This window comes from Dryobates pubescens, chromosome 28, assembly GCF_014839835.1.
Source record: "Dryobates pubescens isolate bDryPub1 chromosome 28, bDryPub1.pri, whole genome shotgun sequence".
Taxonomy (NCBI): Eukaryota; Metazoa; Chordata; class Aves; order Piciformes; family Picidae; genus Dryobates; species Dryobates pubescens.
This window is the reverse complement of record NC_071639.1, coordinates 13,392,786-13,417,068: the sequence shown is the minus strand read 5'-3', so window position 1 is coordinate 13,417,068 and position 24,283 is coordinate 13,392,786. Positions and strand designations below refer to the sequence as shown.

Genomic DNA, 24,283 nt, shown 5'->3' with positions numbered 1-24,283 from the left:
GCAATTTTGTGACTTTAGGAGCCATTAGCCTGACATTTCAGTCACTCATGGAAAGGAGATTCAGTCTTCTGCAACAGCAGCTAATGGGGGCTGCATTTTTACAGGTGTCTGGACATCAGTCCAGCCAAATTTGTCAGCAGAATGGGCTAGCAGTGGAGCCCAGCATCGTGCTCTGAGGATGCCTGGTAAATCAAACTCTCTACCTGGCTTGTGTGTGTGCTGCAGTCAGCAAACCCCACCAGCTTGGGGGCACACAATCCTGCTACTCAGGGGAGCAACAAAGCACCCTTCTACAATGCAGTCAAATCCTTGCCCAGTTCAGCAGGATTCCAGCAGCAGACTCAATTTAGTTTCTGCTCCTATTCACATGTCTTCCAACTGTGCCAAGGGTGGCCGAAGCCATATCTGAATGACAGTGTTATGTGCTGGGAGATGAACTAGTGCACTGTTCCATTTTGTTCAGCTGTGGCTGAACTCCTTCCAATTTACTTCCAGTTCAAGTTCAACACCACTTTGACATAGCAACTTTCTTCTCTCATTAATAAATAAATAAAGCCACAACATTTTTACAGCTTTGGAACAGTTTCCGTTTGGGGAAGAAATAGTTTTGCCTCAGCTGCCTGGTTGTGTGGTGAGGAGGGAGCTACAGTGACTTTGCCACCCTAGAGTAGGGGTGAAGCTATCAAGGGGTAAAGCCCTTTCCAGCCCATCTGCCCTAACCCTACCTGAAGTAAAGCAGAGCACAGTTTCATCCTAAAAAAATAAAGGGATAAAAAGAACAATATCAACATTTGCAGAGCCCTGCTTGTGCTGTACAAAGTATCCCCAACCCCTACAAACCTTCTGTGGCTCTGCAGTTGGTGTCTTTCCCTCTGTGTAAAGAAATATAGGAACCACTAATCCTTGCCACCCAGTTTCAGGTCTGAGAAGCTGTGTTTGTCCCTTGTGCCATGGAAGTTGTGACTGTCAGGTTAACCTTTCAGTGATGCCTTTAGTGGCCTCAGTAACACAGCTCTGCTGTGCAATGCATGCATGTAAGTGTGGCTGCTGGGGGGCATCTCGAAGCTTTTCCTTTTGTAGGGCTGTGTTGGCCTAGCAGAAGTTGTTTGTGGTTTTTTTGTTTGTTGGTTTGTGGGTTTTAAAATCTTTTTTATTTTCCTTCTTTTTTTGTGTGTGTCTTCTCTTTTTTTCCTCCCCTTCTTTTTCTATTTTGTAATTATTTTCCCTTTTTGAAATCTTTTTCCTTCTTTCTATCTCTTATTTTTCTTCTTTGTTTTCTTCCCCCCCAGCCCCCTGCCATTTTTTTATTGTTGTGATTATTTTTTCTTTGTGCATTTTCCTTTCTTGTTCCATCTTCCATGAGCCTCATTGTAAATCAGTGCAGGTGTTCATTCGCTGGGAAAATAGTCAATGATCCATTACTGGAATGTTAGTGCTCTGATTTATGGCTCTGGCATTTGGATGTGCCCACATGAGCCATGGTTATGAAGTTCTGACAGGGATCTGGAGAGCAGCAATAATTTAAAGGGATCAAGCCTGAGCCACTTAGGAACAATAACTTTATTATCAGAGCTCTACTTCTGTAGCCACTAAGCTTAAATGGGACATAGATCTCTTTTTTCTTTCTGATAACTCTGAGCTTCTAAAATCCTCTCTGGACAGGAAGATGGACTTCTGCCTGCTTCTCTCTGAAAGCCACATATTTACCTGGCATGTGATGCTCCCACACCTACACAAGCAGTTAGGGTAGCTTTCATAGAATTGGATCATTGAGTCATTTCACTTGAAAAGACTTCCAAGGTCAGGCTCAACAGGGCTCTGGGCAGCCTTATCTAGTAGAGGAGGTCACTGCTCACTGCAGAGGGGTTGGTCTGGATGAATTTTGGAGGTCCCTTCCAAACCAAACCTTTCCATGGTCATTGAGTCCAACTGTCAACCCCAAACCACTGTGGCCACTAAATCATAAAGAGAATCACAGAATCATTAAGGTTGGGCAAGACCAGCAAGTCCATCAGTCCACCACCACCATACCCATTAAACCATGTCCCCAAGTTCAACATCTACCTGTTTTTTGAACACCTCATGGGATGGTGACTCCACCACCTGCCTGGGCAGCCTGTTCCAGTGCCTGACTGCTCCTTCAGTAAAGAAATTTTTCCCAGTACCCAATCAGAATTTCTCTCTCTACAATGATATGTGAAATAACCTGGTAGAAAGTGGCACTGCCAATCCAATACTGCCTTGCAAGGAAATATTTTGAATCCTTAAAGGCAGTTTTTAATCTGTAGAATATCTTTTGAACAGGTCTGAATCACATGAATGATCAACTCACCGCCGCTGTGCCTGGAACTAGAGCAGAGGGATGCTAGAAGTCAAAACCCAAACCTGGGTTATGTATTCAGTGCTAAAGAGGACAGTCATGAATGCAAATGTATTGCTCTGAAAGGTTTGCTGTGTTTTCCAGAGTGATCTATGATTTAGGAAGTCAGATTTTTTTCTGAAGGTTCAGGATGCACCTTCTTCAAGTTTGGCCTTACCCTCTGGGACCTCAACTTCTGACCTTGCTGTAAAATAATTACAGTAACAACAAATATTAGTAAGTATTTCCCTGTTAAGTACAGTTATTGTCTGAAGTATAGAAGAGAAGTGTTTGCAAGGGATTGAAATTAACACAGCATAGAATACAGCATAAAATCAGACATGAAATAAGCTTGTTCCCTGAAAGAGAAGCTAATTTCACAGAGGTCAAGGCATGGAATGGGGCTTCCCAATCCTTCTTCCCTGGCAGAGAGGACTTTTATTTACACTGAATTCTCTTTATGTTGTTGTTGCTCTGCAAAGGGGCCTTAAACCAGATAAAAGTGCACTTTTCTCCACTTTTATATATTCTTCATATTTCCAGAGTGGTTGAACAAGGCTTTAGTACAAGTGAGTGAAAGATAAAAGGTCCTAAAAGCAGAAGAATGTGACAGTGTCCAGAGAAACCTAACCACAGCTGTAGTTCATGAAAAAAAGCAAGAAACCAACCCAAGCCAGCTTTGATCTAAAAATAAATCACTTTCAATTATTTGTGGTATGTAGTAGAGGTCCATCTCTGGTGTCTTGTAGTTTCACACCAGGGAAATTACCAGCACTGGCTTTTAGCCTCTGTTTTAGCAGGGCAGTTTTATGTCTTTGCTTTGCTGCTAACTGCCTCTCATCTCTTTTAGATTTACTGCAGCAATTGCAATGAGGAAGAGGAATGGCCACAATCTCCATTTTAGCAATATACATTCAGTTCTAAAATATCATCCTGCCTGTGACAGAGGAATTACTCAGTGCACTATTTAATAGTCAGAACTCAGGATTTTAATTAAATGCAACCTCAGCTCAGAATCAGTCTCTAAAGCCTGAGAAGGATGTGCTGGCTTCCCATTAATTTAATACTTGATGGTCAATTAATTGTGCATTTCCAAATAGTGAGAGGGTGAGAGGGAATGGATTGAAGCTTGAGAAAGGCAGATTGAGGCTGGAGATTAAGAAGATATTCTTTCCAGTAAGGGTGGGGAGACACTGGAACAGGTTGCCCATGGAGGCTGTGGCTGCCTCCTCCCTGGAGGTGTTCGAGGCCAGGCTGGAAGAGGCCTTGAGCAACCTGGGCTGGTGGGAGGTGTCATGGGGGGACATCCACCATGTTTCTGGGCAGCCTGTTCCACCCTTATGCCAGCAAAGAACTTCTTCCTTCCTTCTAATCTAAATCTCTTTCAGGTTAAATCCATTACCCGCTGTGCTATCACTACACACCCTTGTAAAAAGTCCCTCCCCAACTTGCTTGCAGACCCCTTTTAGGCACTGGGAAGCTGCTGTAAGTTCTCCCCAGACTGGAGACTTTACAAGAATGTTAAATATTATAGAATCTTCATGGGCTAAGCTAGTGGTTGCCCTTCACAGGGTTAGCAAGAAGCCAAATATTTAGCATATCAGCTAAATAGGAAGTAGTGTGTTAGTGGGACACTTTTCTGAGACTACTAATCCCATTTCTCCTTCATTCCAGCACCTGCATGTTGACAAAAGGTGTAATCTTTTTTTATGGAAGCCCACTGGTAGAAAAGTGCTTTGTTGAAATTGCCTGTTCCCTGGATGTCACTGCTGCACATAAATACATATGAAAAGCTATCTGCCACCATTCAGCTTTCTTGCAGTCAAGAGAAGAATGGGAACCCTATTTCCAGCTCTGTCAGTGGAAGAATTATGAGCATTTCACTCACCCCTTATTTCAGAACAAAGCCATTTAACTTGACACTTACTCACAGGAAGCTATACCCACTAGTAGCTGATGTATGTACAATTCTATTACCTACTATTAAAGATCACACTGCTGGGCTGTAACAATGGCCTTTGCAATTATATGTCTGCTTATAATTGTGTTATAAAAATTGATTTCCAGTTGAAAGGAGGCAGCTGTTTCATAGCAAGAACACAAAAGGCTTCCTTGCTTTTGGGTTTTTGTAGCCTGGGCTGTGGTAGCAAACAAAAGTTGGAATGGGAAGTTTTACACCCGTGTTTGTAACCTGTCCAGGGGAAAGGACAGGCTGTTAAAGTGGGGTTTAGTTAAATATGGCTTCTTAGCTCAGAACACTAAGTTTGTTTACCCTTGGCTATTCCTTAGGCCAGGCTTGATTTTTGTCTCCAAGTCCAATACAATGGCTGAAAGGCTAGGTAATTATAAACTGCTGGATTCCTCTTAAACATCACAGAATGGCTTAGGTTGGAAGGGCTCTCAGAGATCATCTACTCCAGCCTCCCTGCCATGGGAGGGACACCTCTCAACCAGACTCAGCTACTCAAGGCCACATCCAGCCTGGCCTTGAAGACCCACAGGGAGGAGGCAGCCACAGACTCCTGGGAAACCTATTCCAGAGTCTCACTAAACCTGTACTGAAGAAACTGCTCTTCAGCTTCAGTCTAACCTTGCTCTCCTCAGCTTCAAACCATTCCTCTTGTCCTGTCTCTAGACACCCTCAGGAAAAGTCTCTCTGCAGCCTTCCTGCAGGATCCCTTCAGCTGCTGGCAGGCAGCTCTAAGGTCCCCCTGGAGTCTTCTCTTCTCCAGGCTGCACACCCCCAGCTCCCTCAGCCTGTCCTCATGGCAGAGCTGCTCCAGCCCTTGGATCACTCTCCAAGGACTGAAAGAAAAGATTTTTTAGCACATCCTCTCCCCAGTGAAGTTTGATTTTGGTGGAATGATGAGATTTATTTACATTACTCACAAATTTGACAGCCCAATCCTTTCTTTCCCTTCTTACCCAGCACTTCATCAAACTCTTCATTCATAAGCTACAAAGGAGCTGACATTCTACTGATGACCCTGAGGGCAAAGAAACTCTGACATGCAGATGATTAAGCATGTGCCCACAAATAATTGGCTCTGACCCAAACTTGTGTCACACACTTGGCACGGCTCCTGATTAGTGATTAATTAAATCAATGCCAGCAGACACTAATGGTATCTTCCCAGAGAATGACATGCCAGGTCCATTAAGAATAAAGTGTTTGCTGCTGATGCCTGTCCTGTGCTGTGTCAGTTCAGCTGGGTGCCAGTAGGCAGACTGTGGGAAAGATTCATTTAGAAAAACTGCTAAGGCACAATGCTAAAATTAGCTTCAAAGCATAATTTTTTTGGCTAACCTGTGCTGCTTCTTGATTATTGTATAGGGAAGCTGCAAGAGTAGGACAGGATCCAACTAAAATATTAACAAACTGACCCAATCTCTCCCCACCCCCAGACCACCCTTGCTCCTCTGCTCCCATCTCAGGTGTAGCTCACACAATGAAAAGAAAAACCTCAGCTTTGTTTCAGCAAGGTACAAGAATATTGCTCGAGACTGGAGCTGTGCTTCCAAGAGTATTTCAGTACAACCAATGATTTTGAAATTATATTGTGAAGTGCCTCATGGCCTTTAATTCCATTTCAAAGGCTGTGTTTTTCTACTGAATACCTTTTGCCCTGCAGGTAACATCAGCTCCTGACAGCTGATGGACACCTGCTACTCCTACTCGTTTCTGTGGCAGGCAGTTCTCAGGATTTGTCATGTTTATTGAACCTTTTTCTCTCAAAAGGTCTGATTTAAAGCACTCTAAGTGAAGGAAATAACTGGAGGCCACTACTGTCCCCCAGTCAGAGTTGAGTAAATCCAGATTAACTTCACTGAGTCAGAGGTTTAGGAGCTGAACACTTGGTGGGGGTGGGGAAACACCCTCAGGAGTAAAGCTTTGTCGTACCGAGTGCTGCTGAATCGTGGAGCGGCAGGGGCTGGAAGGGACCTCTGAAGATCATCCAGTCCAACCCCCTGCCAAAGGAGGACCACTCAGGGCAGGTCACACAGGAACACATCCAGATTGGCCTTGAAAGCCTCCAGAGAAGGAGACTCCACAACCTCTCTGAGCAGCCTGCTCCAGGGCTCCATCACCCTCCCAATGAAGAAGTTTTTCCTTATGTTGAGGTGGAACCTTCTGTGTTCTAGTTTGTATCAGCTGTCCCTTTCCTATTACAGGACACCCCTCACCCTTCAGATATCTATAAACACTGATAAGATTCCCTCTCAGCCTTCCCTTTTCCAGCCTAAACAGCCTCAGGCCCCTCTGCCTGTCCAAAATGAAGAGCAGCAGAGCAGAAAGGGCAATAGTTGGCCAGCCCTCTTGTTTTTGTGGTCAGCTCTAGCTGCTCATTTAAGGACAGTGAAATGGAAGGGCTTCTGAAGAGATTTCTGTTCTGTGTCTGTTTATACAGGCAAAGCCATCCCTGACTGGGATGAGGCTTTGGAGCATTGCTGCACCTGACACTAATGTTTGTTTGTTGTAAACCACCTTGTTATGGATTTTACTAAACATTTTCTGAGCATGGTATAAATCCAACACCTATGAAGAGCAAACCACTGCCCAGACTGGATGACCTTTAACTTTGATGTGTTTATCTGGCACATTGGGACCTGTTAACTTGGATGCCATAGAGAAAAACAGCACAGCCTGCACCGCCCTGCCTTTGCTCACCCTAATTGGGACTCTTCTGAATGGGATTCCTCTTCAGTTCCTTTCAAGTAGAGGTCAGAAAGCCTGCCCTGCTTTTCCTGGGCTGAGCTCTCTGCCATGCAAGTAAAACATACCCATTGCTCTACAGAAAAAATGCATGCAAAGCTGCCAGCATAGGAGGGGGTTTCACATAGCTGGCTGCTGGCTTCTCTTTGCAAGAGGAGGACAAAGGTGCCAACAAATGTTAAGAGGAGCAGTCACAACATTTCTCGTGCTCTGTGGGGGCAAGAGCCTCAGCCATTTCCATTTGCAACAGAAAAAATACACTGGGAAACTCTACAATGGCCTGTTTGGTATAAAGAACTAAGTTCATATTTAAATCTTGAAGCACAGAAGGAAATGAATGTGTTTTATCCACGGGGTGGCTTGAAGCCTAACTGCAAGCCAATGCATGACAAAACTTGTGGCAGTCCCTCATCAGCAAAATGCCAGGAGTAACTTGCAGTAGAACATATCCATTTCATTAAGAGCATTAGTAGAAATGTTTTTCAGATGATGCAGCATAATCTCCTTAGGGACAGAATAATTCTCTTCCAGGATGACAGAAATCAAATAAATAAATAAGAAATCTCCCTCTGTCATCATGAAAAGGACTTTTCTGCTTCCATTTGGGTGGGGAAGCTGTCTTTGCTTTGAGTGCAGCAAGCGAAAAGGGAAATCAAATTTAGCAGCAGCACTTTTATACAGATCTGTGCCTTAATGTCGGTGTGACAGACCGCAAAAGAAAAGAGAATGAATATTAAGCCTGTAACAAAGACAGACACTTCAAGAACATTAAACCTCATCAGGCTGGTTGTTGAGGGCTACCAAGCATTGGAATGGGCTGCCCAGGACAGGGGTGGAGTCAGTGTTTAAGCAGTGTGTGGACCTGGTGCTTAGGGACATGGTTTAGGATTGACGCTAAATGGGGTCGAAGGCTGGACTGGATGATCTTTGAGGTCTCTTCCAACCAGATGGTTTCTGTGATTCTATGATATAGGAGGTCACAGTTTTGAAGTGGTTATAGGCAGTCAGGGGACACAATGAGTGCCTGAGAACTGTTTCAAGCTTGCACATGTTAAAATCCTTACCTCTGGTGTTGCGCAGGCTGTGAAACTCCATCCTAGATCTTACAACCATCCTTACCTCTGGTGTTGTGCAGGCTGTGAAACTCCATCCTAGATCTTACAACCATCCTTACCTCTGGTGTTGTGCAGGCTGTGAAACTCCATCCTAGATCTTACAACCATCCTTACCTCTGGTGTTGTGCAGGCTGTGAAACTCCATCCTAGATCTTACAACCATCCTTACCTCTGGTGTTGTGCAGGCTGTGAAACTCCATCCTAGATCTTACAACCATCCTTACCTCTGGTGTTGTGCAGGCTGTGAAACTCCATCCTAGATCTTACAACCAGCTGGAGTGTTTTTAACAAGAAGTGATTGTATCAACAGAGAATTCGCTATGCACTTGTGGGGCATCAGTTCTCCTGCCTGATCATCTGTTTCAATTACACACTTGACTCTCCTGTTCTTTCGAGGCCTCCCTCACCGTTGCTAGGTTTCTCTCTGCTAATGCTCTCTGATGATAACACTGATGGGATTGTTCCCAAGCAAAAAAAAAAAACCACACATAAAATTGTTGCACCAAATAAAACAATTACTCACATGTTTTCCTTTTCCTGGATTTGGATGGGCTCCTGCCATATGGTTTTAATTTTTTGTATGCCTGGTGGCCACTCAGATTGTTCTAGGCTGCAGTATAATCATGCATTTTATGTGGGAGGCTAAATGAACTTGTTCTTCTGAGCAGTGTCTTATATCTGTGTAGGGTGCTGGCTTGAATCAAAGCCTGTTTCATTGTAAATTAAATTAAAGCCTGTTTGTGGTTGGAATAACATTTGTTTAAATAAATAGCTCTCTAAAATCATGGACTTTTTTTTTTCCCCTTTGCTGTATTAATTTTGAAAGCAAGGGTTTGAGAAATAGAATCTGTGTCAGAAGCAATGATGGGGGAAAAATATGTGTAGATAAACTGAGCATATTTATTGGGCAGCCATCTGCAGTTAGGCTGAGAGATGTATAGAAACCATCAAAAATAGACCTCTGATTATAACCACATTTTCTGGTATATTTTACTTGCTGGGACTTAGGCTGAGGCTAAACTTCCCACAGGTTTTTTTGTGGGTTTGTTTGGTTGGTTTGGTTGGTTTTTGAGCAGAAGATAAGATCCTCCTTTGGGTCAAAGAATTCATCCTGTTCTGAATAACCCTTCAGAGAGCCCCAGTTCACAGAAGGCCAAGAAAGGCCAAAGTTAGCTTTACTACATGCAAGGAAATAACACGCCAGATATGGTAAGAGCAGACTGATAAGCAAATGCACTTTGCCCACCCTTTAAAATAGTCACTGTCTTGCACTTCATTTTAAACAAAGGCTCTACAAACACCCCTAGAGGAAGTCCTTGAGAGTCACCTTCAGTCTGGTGAATGTCTTGGTCATGGCTGGGTGAAGGTTCTACTTGTGGAGGAGGTGTGGAGTCTGACACATGCCAGTCTCAACAGCAGTCACAGAAGGGAATCGGTTCCTAGGTTTGAAAGGGCACTGTGCAGCGTGCCTCTGCGAGCAGCTCCCTCCTGCCCCCCCGGCTGGCTTTCGTGGGCTAAGGGCAAGCCTCCCTCATGCATCTCTGCTTTTATTAAATATCTAATCTCAGCTGAGTGATGTGGTCTCACAGCTCAACATCTGCTGCTATTTACTCAATGACTGTGAAGGTCTGGATGGTGATCTTGGGAAATGCATTAGCACCGAGCAGAACCCCTGCTCCCTCTCAAAGCCATGATTAATTATTGCTGGTGAGTTCTGTACTTGTCCTCTAACTTTCAGCAGCACCTCAGTTTCCTCACATCTGTTCTAGTTTTTGATGTTTTCTTCCTCCCTAAGTATTTTGAACTCTCAGAGAAATGGGAAATTTCAATCAGTTTTGCTTTCCTGAGCTTTAAGACTCTGAATTCAGAACTCAGTGTGCTATGCAGTACTGGATTCAGGGACAGGTCTCTAAAAGGATTTATTGAATCATAGAATGGTTTGGGCCAGAAGGGACCTCCAAAGCTCATCTAGTCCAACTCCCCTGCAGTGAGCAAGGACATCCTCTACTAGGTCACTAGACTTCAATACAATAATGCAATTTTAAGGGCAATATCAGTTGGAGAAAGAGAGAATTCACTTCAAATGCTGCTTTCTAGCTAAAAAAATAATCAGTCTTCTTTACTCTTGTGCTATTGAAGGCAAATCCTGTGTAACTCCTACTCTAAGGCTGGATGGGACACAAGCCTGTCCAGGTTGTGGCTACCAAATGTAAAAGGCCTATTTTATAGAGAAGCTTATGACCTTCAAAATGTTTGCAAGGCTTCTTTTGCACAGGGAGGGACTGCATTTATGCAAAGAATAAACTGTTTTGCTTAGAATAATTTTCTTTAAATGTTGATTCTTCTACCTTTGTGCCCATCAGGGTGATTAAGTTTAGGACTAAAAAATATAGTACCTACAAAATCCTACAATTTACCACAGAGGAAGTGTTAAAGTAGTTGCAACTGTACTGATTCTCTTTCCACAACCCCTCCCTCCCCTCTCCCTAAGCTCTATTTTTTTTTCCTCCTACTTTATTGTCATCTTGTCTGAACTAATGGATTTATAAACCAGCTCCTTGAAGAGTAAAGCCATTTGCCATTTGGTGAAACTGGCTGACATTTCATTTTTGCTGTGCAGATTGTGGGGAATGTTGATATTATTTTGCTCAGCTCTGTACTACCTCATTAACATACTGCTCAGGCCAGAGTCTGGAGTGCTTTTCACTCTTGCAGGGTAATAACTTGCATTTCCTCTGCTAAAGAAATGATGGAGGTTTTTGCTGAGGGAAAACAGTTGGTGTTGAGCACAGTGAAATAGGAATTGCATTGAGGTAACAAAACACAAAACTCAAATCTGTGTTAAAAGCGAAGGAAGAAAATCTTAGAGATGATTTGTTTACTCTTGGTGTCTATAAATCTTGAGTAGAAATGAGGAACATTCATCAATTAGGTTTAAATGCAGACTCTGTCAGCGTTGTGGCAATGCAGAACTTGGTAAGTTAGAGGCACAAAGCTTCCTGCTTGCATCACAGGGAGGTGGTGCAGTCACTGTCCCTGGAGGGGTTCAAGAGGGGATTGGTTGTGGCACTTGGTGCCATGGTCTAGTCATGAGGTCTGTGGTGACAGGTTGGACTTGATGATCTTTGAGGTCTCTTCCAACCTTGGTGATCCTGTGTGATACATAGAAGTGAAAATTCACTTCATGTTGTAGACCCAGTCCCATTCTTTGCCACGAGTGATTATTTCTGCTGGGAAAGAAACCAGGACCATAAGGTAGCTTTGGGTGGCCAGCAGCACTGAAACCTTAGGCAGATTTTTATCAGGAGGCAGGCAGTTACCAATTAATTGATGTTATTATATGTAAGGATCTACAGCTAGAAATAACTTTGTCAATCAACCTTTTTTGTTATTATTGGGTTTTTGGACATTTTGGTCAAATGTTGCTGAGGGAAAGGGAAGTGGAGATAGGAAACTGATTTTTTTATGGAATACAATAAGGGATAATTGTCATTATCCTTTATTCCTGTATATTTATCTCTGTCTTCTTGGTTCTGCTTCTTCATTGTTTTGATTGGTTTGGGGTTTTTTTTTGGGTTGGGTTGGGGTTTTTTTTTGGCCAAAGAGTGGATTTTTGTTTCTCTAGCACCTTATGGAACACACACTGCTACCCTTCTGGATGTTAAAATGTGTCTTTGGTTGTTGGGGCTATTTACCACCAATTAAGATTACAATTAACAAGTAAGAAGTTCCTTATTGTGCTTAAAGGTGACAGGATGTCATCTTGGTTGGTTGATGGCTTCTCAGTCACAGGCTCCACTAAAATCCTTCCACTGACCAACAAGGGATGCATTTGAAAAAGCCAAGATCCAACCAGCCTCCTGCTTTTGAGATTCTTCTCAAAGCAGACTGAGTGGTCAGCTTCTTGTAGACAAATGAATAAACCTTGCTTTAAGTTTATGGCTGTGGAAGACTGGATCCTCCATCAAAATGAACTCTCTGTTCTGTGTAGGTGGTCAAGCCTTGGCTTTTCCAGAAGTACAGGTGACTGCAAGCAGGCAGTGCTACACATTTTGTCTGTGGGCTTTCGTGCTTATAATAATTGTTATTATTATAGGTTTTCCCTTTCCTGTCTTTACTACATTGAAAACAACTTCTGATGTTTTATCTTTGGAGTCAGGGGTGTCAATGAACTTGGGTGGATTCAGCTTCAGTGAAAATACCAAGTGTGGCAAAGTCTGTTCCATGCACCACTTTGACCTGGGATTTGAGGGGGTGGCGACAACTCTGTTGTACCCAAGATGACTTCAGCTTGGCACTGCAGTATCAGGCACCTTGTTATGTGGGAAGGCTGTAACACACAGAGCAAACACACAGGCCAGCAGCACTGCTGAATTCTGTATGGCTTAACTCATTCTGGAGACTCCAGCTGCCCTGGGGTACAAGGTGAATCAAAAAGCAGCACTCCTTAGTGTTCTGAAGTGTTCAGTGTTCTCTTGGGAGTGGAGGTAAACTTAGTTATGCAGAACACTCTTTTTTATAACAAGAACTTGTTTTCAGCAATGCTAAATAAGAGATCATGATTGCCAGCTGTTCCTATCAGAGAGGCTCTTGTCAATTCTAAGTCACATTTGAGTATCTACATAGAATTGTTTTGGTTGGAAAAGACCTCCAAGATGGAGTCCAACCATTGATCCAACACCACCATGGCCATTAAACCATGTTCTGAAGTACCATGTCTACATGCTTCTTGATCACCCCCAGGGATGGTCCCTCCTGGGCCGCCTGTTCCAATGCCTGACCACTCTTGAGGAAAAGAAATGTTTCATATTGTGGAGAGTAGCCTTATCTTCTCCACTTCCTTCAGCTGCACCTCACCAGCCCTGTTCTCCAGAGCTTCACAAGATTTTTGCCCTTCTCTGAAGCTGCTCCAGCACCAAAATGTCTTTCTTAGAGCCGGGGACCCAAAACTGAACCCACTATTTAAGGCACTGCCTCACCAGTGCTCAGTACAGGGTCATGATCATTTCTGTGGTCCTGCTGGTCACAGTGTTGCTAATCTGGGCCAGAATGGTGCTCACCTGCTTGCCCACCTGAGCACCTGCCCCACCTTTGGCTACCCAAAGCTTAATCAAACAAATTTGTAGCAGCTGTTGTGGTTCTAACTCAATATATACTGAGGAGACTGCGGCTTGTTTTGAGTTTCTGATTCCCTGAAAGAGGAGGAAAAGCCATGCAAGCAGAGTTCTCTTCCTCTCATCCTCAAAGGTAGGCTTAATGCTAATGTAATTAAAAATGAAGTTTTTAGGATCACTTTAATTTTTTTCCTCCTCTCTGCAATCAGTTCTGTGTGTGTTCTTCAATGCTCTGCTGTTGATTAGCAGTGTTGGAACTTCAGCAGCATTTATCAGTTTCCAGATAAAGATGTAAAGCAACTGCCTCAGAGTTGGCTTCCAGCTCTTACATGAAGAATAAGGCTCTAAGTCTGGAAGCTTAATGTCTTTTTCCAATGCCCTCTGAGGCCAGTGGATAAATGGCATAGGAAAATGACCTAAATAAATACTTCAGAATCAATGAGAAGCCCCCTGCATGGGGCTGACATTGCAAGAACAGTGTTTCTGTAAAGGGTTTTTATAAGCAGCAATTCTTCTTGTTGAGCCATGGTTTCTGCTTGGGCATGTAAACATCTAACCAATCCAATCCCCCTCCAGATGACAAGGAAATAAGAGTTAAAACTGTTCCAAAGAACAATGTTTGGAGTCTGCCATACTGGGGATTGTAAAAGGAATTGAAGCAGAGGGAAGTGCTAAAGATGGAAATGCTTAATTAGTAATAAAATGGGACATGGTTGTGTGTGATCACAACTGCATCAGGGTCCAGTGAGCTGTTTTGTAACATTCCTTTTCCTTTCCTTTGTGGAAAGCGGAAGCTGTAGGTTGTCAGGGGTAGAATGGGGATGTATTACTTGTGGAAAATGAGGAGAAGGGCTAAAAAGTGGAAAGAAGAAAAGGAGTTGGGGGGGGAGGACTGAAAAATGGAAAGGAGGAGGGGAAAGAAAAGAGAAAACAAAATGGCAAAGGAAAAAAATAGCTGCTAACAGCAGTTGCACTTAGCAGTCAGGCAGGCTTCAGACCCCCACTTCTACAGCCATGTTTTGGAGTCTGTGGCACCTGGGATTTTCTGATCTTGCAGTGGGAGGTAACTGGTGAACAATCATCTTGGCAATCTGGTTGTCCTTCAACACACAAATGTATGGAGGGTTTATGTCCTATGCACAGCCTTCTGTTCTTCTTGTTAACATCTCTTGTGAAATTTTCCACTCCTTGTTTTCTTAGCTTATCTCATGAGAAGCTTGAAACCAGATATGGCCTCTTGATGCTTTTTGGTGGCTTTCAGAATTGAGAGCTTAGCAGCAGTGGTAGAAAAATATTCCTGTTTATTACAGGAGAAGTGAAAGGGTTGGAGGGGTTCAGGTAGCAAGAGCATTGATGGTACTGCAAGTGCACTTTTAAGGTGGTGTTTGGAGCATGTAGAGTAAGAAATACGTCGACGTCAGTCTGTGGGTGTTTGTCTTTGTGCCTTTGTACAAGTCTAATGTCTGACCTTATTTATTTTTTTCTGTTGCATGTGTTTCTCAAAAAGACTGATTGAACTGCCTTTATAGTTCTACAGTTAAAAGAGAGAGTTTTGATAGTTTTAATACCTAGCTGAAGTGTATTAGTTCTGAAAAGCTTCAGGAAAGAATGATCAAAGACACTCAGTGGCTTCCATGTATGAAATAATTCAGTAGGACTCTTCTCTTACCCTACAAAAAAGAGGCAGCTGAATAGGCTTAGAACAGAGGACTGTAAAATAATGAGTAGTGTGGAGAAGGTGAATATAAAGGTGAATACAGAATGTTGTTCATCCTTTCTTCTAATACAAGACCCCCAATGGGCAGCAGGTTTGGTGGAAATTCCTGCCACAAGACATTGTAGGCACTAGAAGCTCATAGTCAAAGAGTGACCACATCCAATGAGTCTTTTTTCCATGGATTTGCCAGGAGAAACCTCTTGTTTAGCAAACTGAACCTCTGGTTTGCACCAAACCCCTGTAAGAATGGTAAAATTATCCCTCCCTTGGCATTGTTTGTTCTTGGGTGATGGTGGTTGGCCATTTGTGGGGGCAGGCTGTTGGATTTGTCAGATCTTTAACCTGCCACAGGATAGCTTTTGATGTGATTGCTGTCAGAATCCCTAGCTGAGGGATGCTTTTGTCACTGTTGCCTGTTAGCTGATGTACTCTAGCAGCTGGAGGGCTGTGGAAGTTGCAGTGTCCTCAGAGCTTCACTTCAGTGTTCCCCAAAGAGGAGAAAAGTAATTATTTCTCTTGTTCTTTGATGCTGGGACACTTAGACTGACACTGTATGGCAATGTGTTTGCATTCAGCTTTGAACTGCTGTAGCTGAAACATCCTCGGGGTGGTGAGGTGCTGGCCCAGGCTGCCCAGAGACGTGGTAGAGGTCCCATCCCTGGAAACATTCAAGGATAGGTTGGATGGGGCTCTGAGCAACTGCTCTAGTTAAAGATGTCCCTGTTCCATGCTGGGGGGTTGCACTAACCGATGCTTTAGAGGTGCCTTGCAGTCCAATCCATTCCATAGTTCTGTGCTGAGTCTGGAATGCCTGACTAGTGTTACAGTGAGGAATTCAATGGTGCTGTATGCTGAGCTGTCTTGTACGCCTGGTTCTCTGACTGTATCATTTATCAATAGCCTCATCAGACACCTGCCTTAGGATGCTGGGTTTAGTCCATCACTGCTGCTAATGTACAGTCAATAAGGGCCATGTTAATGCTGCATTATTAATAATGTGGCAGTGGGCCAAGGCGAGGAGAGATCAGCACAATCATCTAGCGTCAGCAGCTCGCTTTGTGCTGGAAATACTGCCCTCACCAAACCACAGCCTCTTCACTAGATTCTGTGTAAGGGAAGTTAAAAACCAGTGTAAATAATTTCTTTGGGGGAGGGTGGGGTGTAGGAAATGTCCAGCCTCTAAAGGGATTAATGAACTATTGAAGGAGCCTCTTGATGGGTTATGAATCAGGAATATACTTCATTTATGTATAATTTCCAAAGGCATGAACCAATTTCCCAGAGAAGCTGCAATTTTTGTACCAAAGTGATAGTGTTAAGCAGTTCTGGTGGTGGTTATTTTTTTCCTTCCTCCCTCTATTTAAATTTTCTATGGATCCAAACAAGATCCATAAGCTACATATTGTAAGATCTATATTTAGGGGAAACACTTTGGCACTTGGAGAGGAACTTAATATCTGCTTGAAAGTTCATCTTGTGGATGCTAAAAAATAAACCTAGAATAAAACCATAATGAGAATAACATTGGGATAGCTGAGAGAGCTGGGGAGATACTCAAACTTCACCAATTTACTTTGTTAACACAAGTGAGGAAAATATCACAGCTTAATCATTTATTTAAGCATCTACAGGACCAAATGCCAGTGGCTCTGCACACACCCTGTGAGACTCCTGAATGCTTTTATTGTGTGCCACCTCTTAGACTCTCTTCTGGCATTTCTCTAGCCTCCAGTTTGGCAGCACATCATTCAAACTACTTTCACCACAGTGAGTTCTACCATGCTATCAACTGCTGCTTTTATGAAAAGTCATTATCAGTGCTATTTATTACTGCTTGTTGTCATCACTGCGACTCAGCTACTCCTGCTGGTTTGTTTCTCTGCTTTGGGACATGAAATTTTTAGCAGTACATGTGACAAGCATTAATTCATTCTGCTCCAAGCTTTGTCTGAGGAGCAGCTCCTGATAAGAAGCCATATCTATAGCTTGATGATGTGAGCAAACGGTGCTTCTGGAATGGGAGGCAGTGTTCCTGTGCTGTCAGGGGATCTGACTGCAGAGGGCAAGGGAGGAGCTGTGGGCACAGGGGTGAGGCACTGAGATGTGTATCAGTTACTGAACGAAGGCAAAAGTGATGCTCAGATCAACTTGCTGCAAGGATGGCTTCTAGGAAGCTTTCTCATGCCTCAGCTTTGTTTTGATTAAAATGATAGATTTGGCTGAACAAAGGTAGCTTTGGCCTGTGATTTATGCAGACTTGCTCATCCTTTCCTGCAAAGACAATTACAGCAGTAAAATCCTGAGAGAAAATTTGGAGTGCTTCTGGCTCTGTCTTCCTTTTCCTTCTAAACTTTTTTCAGACATTCAGAGTTTCAGCCAGCACTGTCCATGGCAACTGTTCTCTTCCAAATAGATTGAGTGAATACCTTCCATGCTTTAGGACCATATGAACAATTTTAGAGATCCACTGACAAGTTTATTGATGGATATTGGCAAAGCACTGAAGCAAGGGATGTCAATGCATGGGGGAACAGAGAAGTTAAGCTGCTAAAAGACAGCAAATGGAATGCTATGGAACCATTAAGTTGGAAACGAGGGAGGAAATATCCTCAGTAATGATACTGAGGTATTTGGGGGTTGGTTTTTTGGCCAGGTAAACCTAACCTTCAATTTCTGTGTTTTAGCAGTTTTCAGACTGCCAACCATTTTATTTTTACAGTTTACTGCTTTTATTAGGAGAATTTGTTTCTCCTTAATAGTCTGAAATACAGCAGTTTAAATAGCAGAGGTTCTTGTAATACAGAAGAGCTAGAGACTAGCTGAGCAGGACTGTAGTAGGTATTTTATTTGAAGGATTCTCTAACTCTAGCAGCAGTGATTACCTACAACAGCATGATTAAGGGACAGCATGTGAACCTCCTGCTGATTAGAACCCTTTCTGATTACAGTTGCCTCTCATTTGCTAGAGCTGTGCAAGGAACAATCAACAAGCAGTTTCCAGCCTGGAGCATAAAATCTTTGAGCTGAACCATTCAGAGTGGAGAACTGAGTTCAAATCTGTGTAGAATGCATTTATTGAATTCTTTTCTTGCTTCTGAAGATCCATAAATTTAAAATAACCCAGTTTGCTTGTTTCTGAAGGAAATGGCTTGCTGAAATGGACTGGAGCAGGGCTCTTATTTTAGGCTTGGCTGCCCAGCTGATGCAGCCATATTCCTTGTTTGGTTTGGGTCAGTGCTTTGGCTTCACTTCTCTGCCTTTTTTTTCAGTACACTGAATGTCTGCTCTCTGCATTCCACATGTGGTCTTAAATTAATGCACTTCATTAACCTGCTGGTTTGGAGGAACATGGCTCCAGGCAGGCCTGAGTAGAGGAGCAGAGATGTCTAACTAAAAAGCATATGGAGCCCTTGAAAGTTTGGAAAGTAGCCTTTCAATCTAAGGTGTAAAACTTCAGCTCATCAACAGCCATCTGAACATGAGCCAGTGTGTGCCCAGGTGACCAAGAAAGCCAAACAGCATCCTGGTCACCTTCAGGAACAGTGTGACCAGCAGCACCTGGGAAGGGATCGTGCACTGGTGTTCAGTACCCACAACTGGGTTCAGTTTTGGGCCCCTTGCTACTGAGGTGCCCCTCAGTGTCTTTATGGTCCCCCTCTGGACTCTCCCCAGTAGCTCCCAGTCCCCCAAAGTAAATGTTCCACACTCTGATCTGTATTGCCACCTGTCTGGAAAACAGAAGAGGTGACTCTTACTTCCCCTCAGTAAACTTGTTGCCAGATGTAAAAGACAAGATGTCACACTTGATTGTTTCCATGGCATGAGCAGCATTTCAACTAAGTTGTCACTGCTCTTTCTGAACAGGCTCTTCTGCAGCTCTGACTCATTACAGATTTGAGTTGAATTCTGAAGTGACTGAGCCCAGTGGTTTCCATAAATCATTAGGAAAGGCTGAAACCCTGCTGCTCTCCACGATGGTCCCTAGCAATGACAGGATCAGCATTTTGGGGGATGTGACTTAAATCTAATTTGCATGATGGGAAAAGTCCTCTTCTGGCTTTCTTGTAGGCCCTCCTTAAGTACTGGAAAGCTGCTCTAAGGTCTCCCCAGAGCCTTCTCTTCTCCAGGCTGAACAGCCCCAACTAGAAAAATATGGGGGGGAATGATCAAAAGAGAGTTGCTTTAGACAAAGAGGAGAACAGGTCCCAGTTTCTCCACGTAGAGAGTTCAGATAAGGTAGGGTGCACAGCTCCTGCTTCCTTGCCAAAAAAACCTTTCTGATTTTTTCTTTTCCCCCCAAGAGGCTTCTCATTCAGTACTTAAAAACCTAATCATTAGATTAGTGAACAACGTTTTAGAGCATAATTATCACATTAGCTAATAACTTCTTGGCATTTAGACTCAATAAAACAAAACAAGCTGAAGCCAAGCTCTGGATACAACTGATGCTGGATTCTGGGATGTAGATGGAGACAGAATGGAAGGACAAACAGTGCAAGCAGCATTTGCATATCTAGATCACGTTTCAGTCTTTAGGAATTATGCCACATGCTCCACAAAGGTCATTGAGGGGCTGGAGCTTGCCTAGAGAAGGGCAAGGAAGCTGGGAAAGGGTCTGGAGAACAGGGCTTGTGAGGAGCAGCTGGGGGGAACTGGGGTGGTTCAGCCTGGAGGAGGTTGAAGAGAGGTTTTCTGGCTCTCTACAACTCCTTGAAAGAAGGCTGGAGCCAGGTGGTGGTAGGTCTGATCTCCCTAGTAACAAGTGATAGGACAAGGATAGGATGCCTCAAGTTGCACCAGGAGAGGTTTAGGTTTGGTATTAGGAACAATTTCTCTACTTCAGGAGTGGTCAGGGATTGGACCAGGCTGCCTAGGGAGGTGGTGGAGTCACCATCTCTGGAGGTGTTCAAGAAACTTGTGGAGGCTTGAGGACATGGTTTGGTGACTGTGGTGGTGTTGTCTTGATGGTTGGAGTCAATCCGAGAGGACTTTTCCAACCTGAATGACTCTATGACAATCCTATGACTATAAACAGCTCTCCTGGAACAGGTAATTGGGTAATTATTCAGGAAACAAAATGCCAGTCAAATGCATTACAAATGACAGAGGAATGTCAGCTGTTCAGAATCTGTGCTTTTGCCTTCTGCTCCTGTGTCACACTTTCCTCTCCAATAATGTTTCTGCAGCCTGTGAATTCACCACCACTGGGTTACACTGGAGAAGTGAAAGAGCATCTCTGATAGGCCTCATACTGAACCAGACCCTCCTGTGCCCCATGAAATTTTTGCTTGTTTACTTCAGGATCCCACTAGGCTCTGTTCTCCACACAAATCAGCCATAAATTGCCAGTTTCTGGACCACTGAACTTCCCTGTGTATTTTTATGCTTTTTCTTTCCTATTAATTGAATCATTTTAGAAATCCAAATCAGTGGCACAATTTGTCTTTTGTGTAATGTTGGGAAGAGAAATCACATGGAAAAGCTTTCAAGAGGCCTGAAGTTGTAATTATTTTGTTATTTCTGGAGCTGCTCTAGTACCTTTCATTCATCTCTTCAGAGAGCAGTGTTTTCATTTCCTCTGCTAAGGTCATGTTTGTGTCAGCCATGCTGTGATGCTTAATTTATCATGGATCACGTTGCAGAACAGACCACAGCATCACAGAATTGTTTCAGTTGGGGAAGACCTCCAAGATCATCAAATCCAGCCTTCAGCCCACCACAGCCACTGAACCATGGCCCCAGGTTTCTTGAACACCTCCAGGGCTGGGGACTCCACCACCTCCCTGGGCAGCCTGTGCCCATCCCTGGCCACTCTGCAGCAGGGAAATTTTTCTTAGTCTCCAACCTAACCCTCCCCCAGCACAGTTCCAGGCCATTTCCTGACTAATGGCCATTTCAGGCCGTCGTGCTGTTTTGGCTTACTGATGGGTTGGTTTCTTTCTCCTTTCTCCCACTACCAGGAGGCATTTTTGAGTGTGTGGAATCTGGTCCAATGGGAGCAGAAGAATTAGCCTTCAGATTTGCTGTGAACACGATCAACAGAAACAGAACTCTTCTGCCCAACACCACATTAACGTATGACACCCAGAAGATCAACCTCTATGACAGTTTTGAAGCATCCAAGAAAGGTAACCTTTTGCTTATTTAATTTTTTGATGAGCAACTAAAGCCTCTCATGGTTTGCCTGCCTGAAACATTGTCTGGCCAATAAAGCCACGTGCAGTGAGACTGGACAAGTTCATGGCTGACAGCAAAAGCTGCTCTGAAGGCCACCTCTTGAAGGTTTAATAGTAACTGCTTGGAAAAGATCAGATTGCAACCTCAGATTCCACTGCCCCTGTCTAAACCCCAGTCCTTTAAATATGTAAAGGCTAAAACATTTTGGCTTCCTGAGCCTTGGGACTAGGATGTGTTTGAGAGCAGCTTCTTTGGAGTGACAAAACACTGCCTCCAGACTTTGTCCTGGAAAATTCCAAGTCCCCCTAAAGCCTATTGGAAACAGATGGTGTCCAGATGTGAACAAAATCACAGCTGGGTCCATTGTAAGATGCTTTGGTTTATGGACAATGTTATAGGCTAAATATTTATGCCCCACAAGATGAGGTGGGTTTTTTGCCCCCAGAGGAGAGTGTGCAGAAGCAAGAGGCCACCACCACTTTTAGCAGTGTGTCTTATAGTTGGTTTTGGATGGTGGATTAAAGCAGGTTATGAGAGACACTACTCTCTCCCTTCCATCTTGGGCAACATCTTGGTTGGTTCTTACTTCTGGCCTCTTCTTTCTCCTTGCCCTTTCCAAATTCAACTACTTCCTGACTTCAGCACATGTTCTGTGAAGTTCAGTGGGACACTTTCTCTCCATTCCCAAGGCAGGATGTAAGGAACAGAAAAATCTATTTTTTTCCTGTGCTATTTAATTCCTCAAGCCTCTTCTGAGACAACAAATCTACCTTTAATCCTTTCTTGGGGTTTGTTTGAAAGTGCGAGCTAGCCCTAATATTGTGTTGCTAGCACTTGATAGACCATGGTAGCTGAAGCCAGAATGGCAACTGCCATTGACTGGATAGATTGCACAGACTTTCTATATTCATTGTTCCCACTTGCATCTTGAGTGAGAACACAACTGGTCAGGCTGTGTCACAAAGTGTGTCATTTTGCAGCGCTAATAGCTTTTTTTGCTTCATCAATTCACAATGCAGCCCTCTGCATTTGTGCTGACAGGTGCTTTAGCTGGGCATCAAAGGCTAAAGGTTAACATAAAATTGTTCATTTTATTATGATGGCTCCAAAGCAGGGTTTTTAACAATGAGGTTTTCAGCATTTGACTCATCTTGTCGTTGATGATTATGTCCATTAGTGATCAGGCAGGCACTGGATCAAAAATAGCCTCTTCAGACCTCTTAGTAACACATACTATGGAAGATGAATGTAGATGAAATGTTAATGGGCTTTTAAAAGGCACTGTGTGAAAGAGCAACCTGAAGGCAAGATAGGATTTCCAAGATGAGGAATACAGCAAAAGCAAACAAACTATCCCTCAATGCACAGGAAAAGTTGGTCTGCATCCAGTAGAGCTGGTGCCATACCAGATCATGTGTGAATCGATGGCATTATTCGCATCTCAGAAACGGGTGTGGGGAGGGGAGTTTGGGAAGCCCATTGAAATGCCATCTGGTAGCTATTGCTGTTGTTAGTGATCCCATTCACTGACATTTGCATAAAGCTTGTTGATTACTCTTAGGAAGGGCAACATTAGCATAATTTTATGGTTTTTTTCAACCAGGCTAGTCACAGACCCTGATCCCTCACTCAGGATTGCAGTGGGGATCCTGTGTGTATAGCAGGAGTTCACTCAACCCCTTTGATGCTCTGCAGCAGTAGCAAGGTGTGCCAGCATGGATTCTGGAATGCACTTGAAAGACCTCAGCAGTATTTTCACCATGTTGCAAAGAATGTGCACAATAAAACAATTTTGTCTTGCTGAGGAAGGTAACACAGCAAAGGCTTCCCACTGCTGGCTTCCTCAGCTGTCAGCAATGTTGATGGAGGAGGAACAGTATTAATTAATCAAACCTCATACAAATACTTGCATCTAAATTGGGCTGGGGAGTTTCACAGGATGGTGAGGATTGGAAGGGACCTGTGGAGTTCATGCAGTCCAACCCCTCTGCCAAAGCAGGGTCACTCACAGCAGGCTGCCCAGGATCACAACGGCCAGGTGGGTTTGGAGTCCTGCCTTCTTTTTGGCATGTCACAACTATTCTTTTCCCAGATAGTTCTGGAGCATACTGGGAGAGATAACACAGACCAGAGGCTACTTATACACCACATAGGTAGGGCCATCCTATACTGGAGAGAGAAGAGCTAAGCCACTTGGATGCAGCAGCATCATGGCAGTGACTCTCAGCACCAGCTTTATCTACTGATAGAACTGTACTGAAAAAAAAAGTGTTTCCAGGGGCAAGAAGGGAAAGAACTTTGTTTTGATTATGGGTGTTTTAGTTGTTTAATCTCTAGATAAGGGTTTGGGTTTTATTATCACCTTTTAGGGAAAATGTTGGGTTGGGAAGGCTGCTAACCAACTTGCCCACTTTCCTGTTACGGAAATTCAAATGACCCTTCCAGTGAGATTTAATAATTTGCCTCATGCTTAACGAGAAATTCCTTAGCATGTGCAATTTGATGGATTGAGGAAGGAATTAGTGCCTAAGCAGCCCTGGTTAGAACACTGTCCCTTGTGGCCCCTTTCCAAATGGCAGGTGCAGCTGAGCATAGTTCTCTTCTCGCTGCTTTTTGCAGAAGTCACACAGTTGCTGGCCTCTGTGGCTTCCACTGCCATGAAGTGTTTGGTAAACATAGCTGAGTGTTTGCTCTGTGTTGTGTTGTTGTTCATCAGCTGCTAGTGAAAGCTGAGCTGTGTGCTTTGAACTTGGGCTGTAGCAAAAGCAGCATGGCCAGCAGGTTCAGAGAGGTGATTCCGCCACTCTGCTCTGGTGAGACTGGAGTGCTGTGTCCAGCTATGGCACCTCCAAAACAAGAGGGACATGGGCCTGCCACAGGGTGTCTGGAGGACACCACAAACATGATCCTGTGAGAACAGGCTGAAAGAGTTGCAGCTGTTCAGTCCAGAGAAGAGAAGGCTCCAGGGAGACCTTAGAGCTGCATTTCAATATCTGAAGGGGACCTACAGGAAAGCTGGGGAGGGATTGTTCAGAAGGAGGGTAGGATGAGGAGCAATGGTTTGAGACTGGAGGAGGTAGAGTTATG

General features: G+C 43.7%; 1 protein-coding gene across 7 annotated transcripts in view; it reads left to right on the top strand.

The window, feature by feature from the left end:
- Positions 1–24,283, top strand: part of GRIK2 (glutamate ionotropic receptor kainate type subunit 2) — a 202,222-nt gene that overhangs the window by 32,421 nt on the left and 145,518 nt on the right. For 6 of the 7 annotated variants that reach the window (XM_009898109.2, XM_054174076.1, XM_054174075.1 and 3 more), the window contains one exon: positions 20,980–21,147. In XM_009898109.2, the coding sequence (XP_009896411.2) occupies positions 20,980–21,147 (168 nt within the window). Of the gene's footprint in view, positions 1–20,979; positions 21,148–24,283 lie in introns of those variants that run through there. The other variant, XM_054174077.1, reaches the window with a different exon arrangement.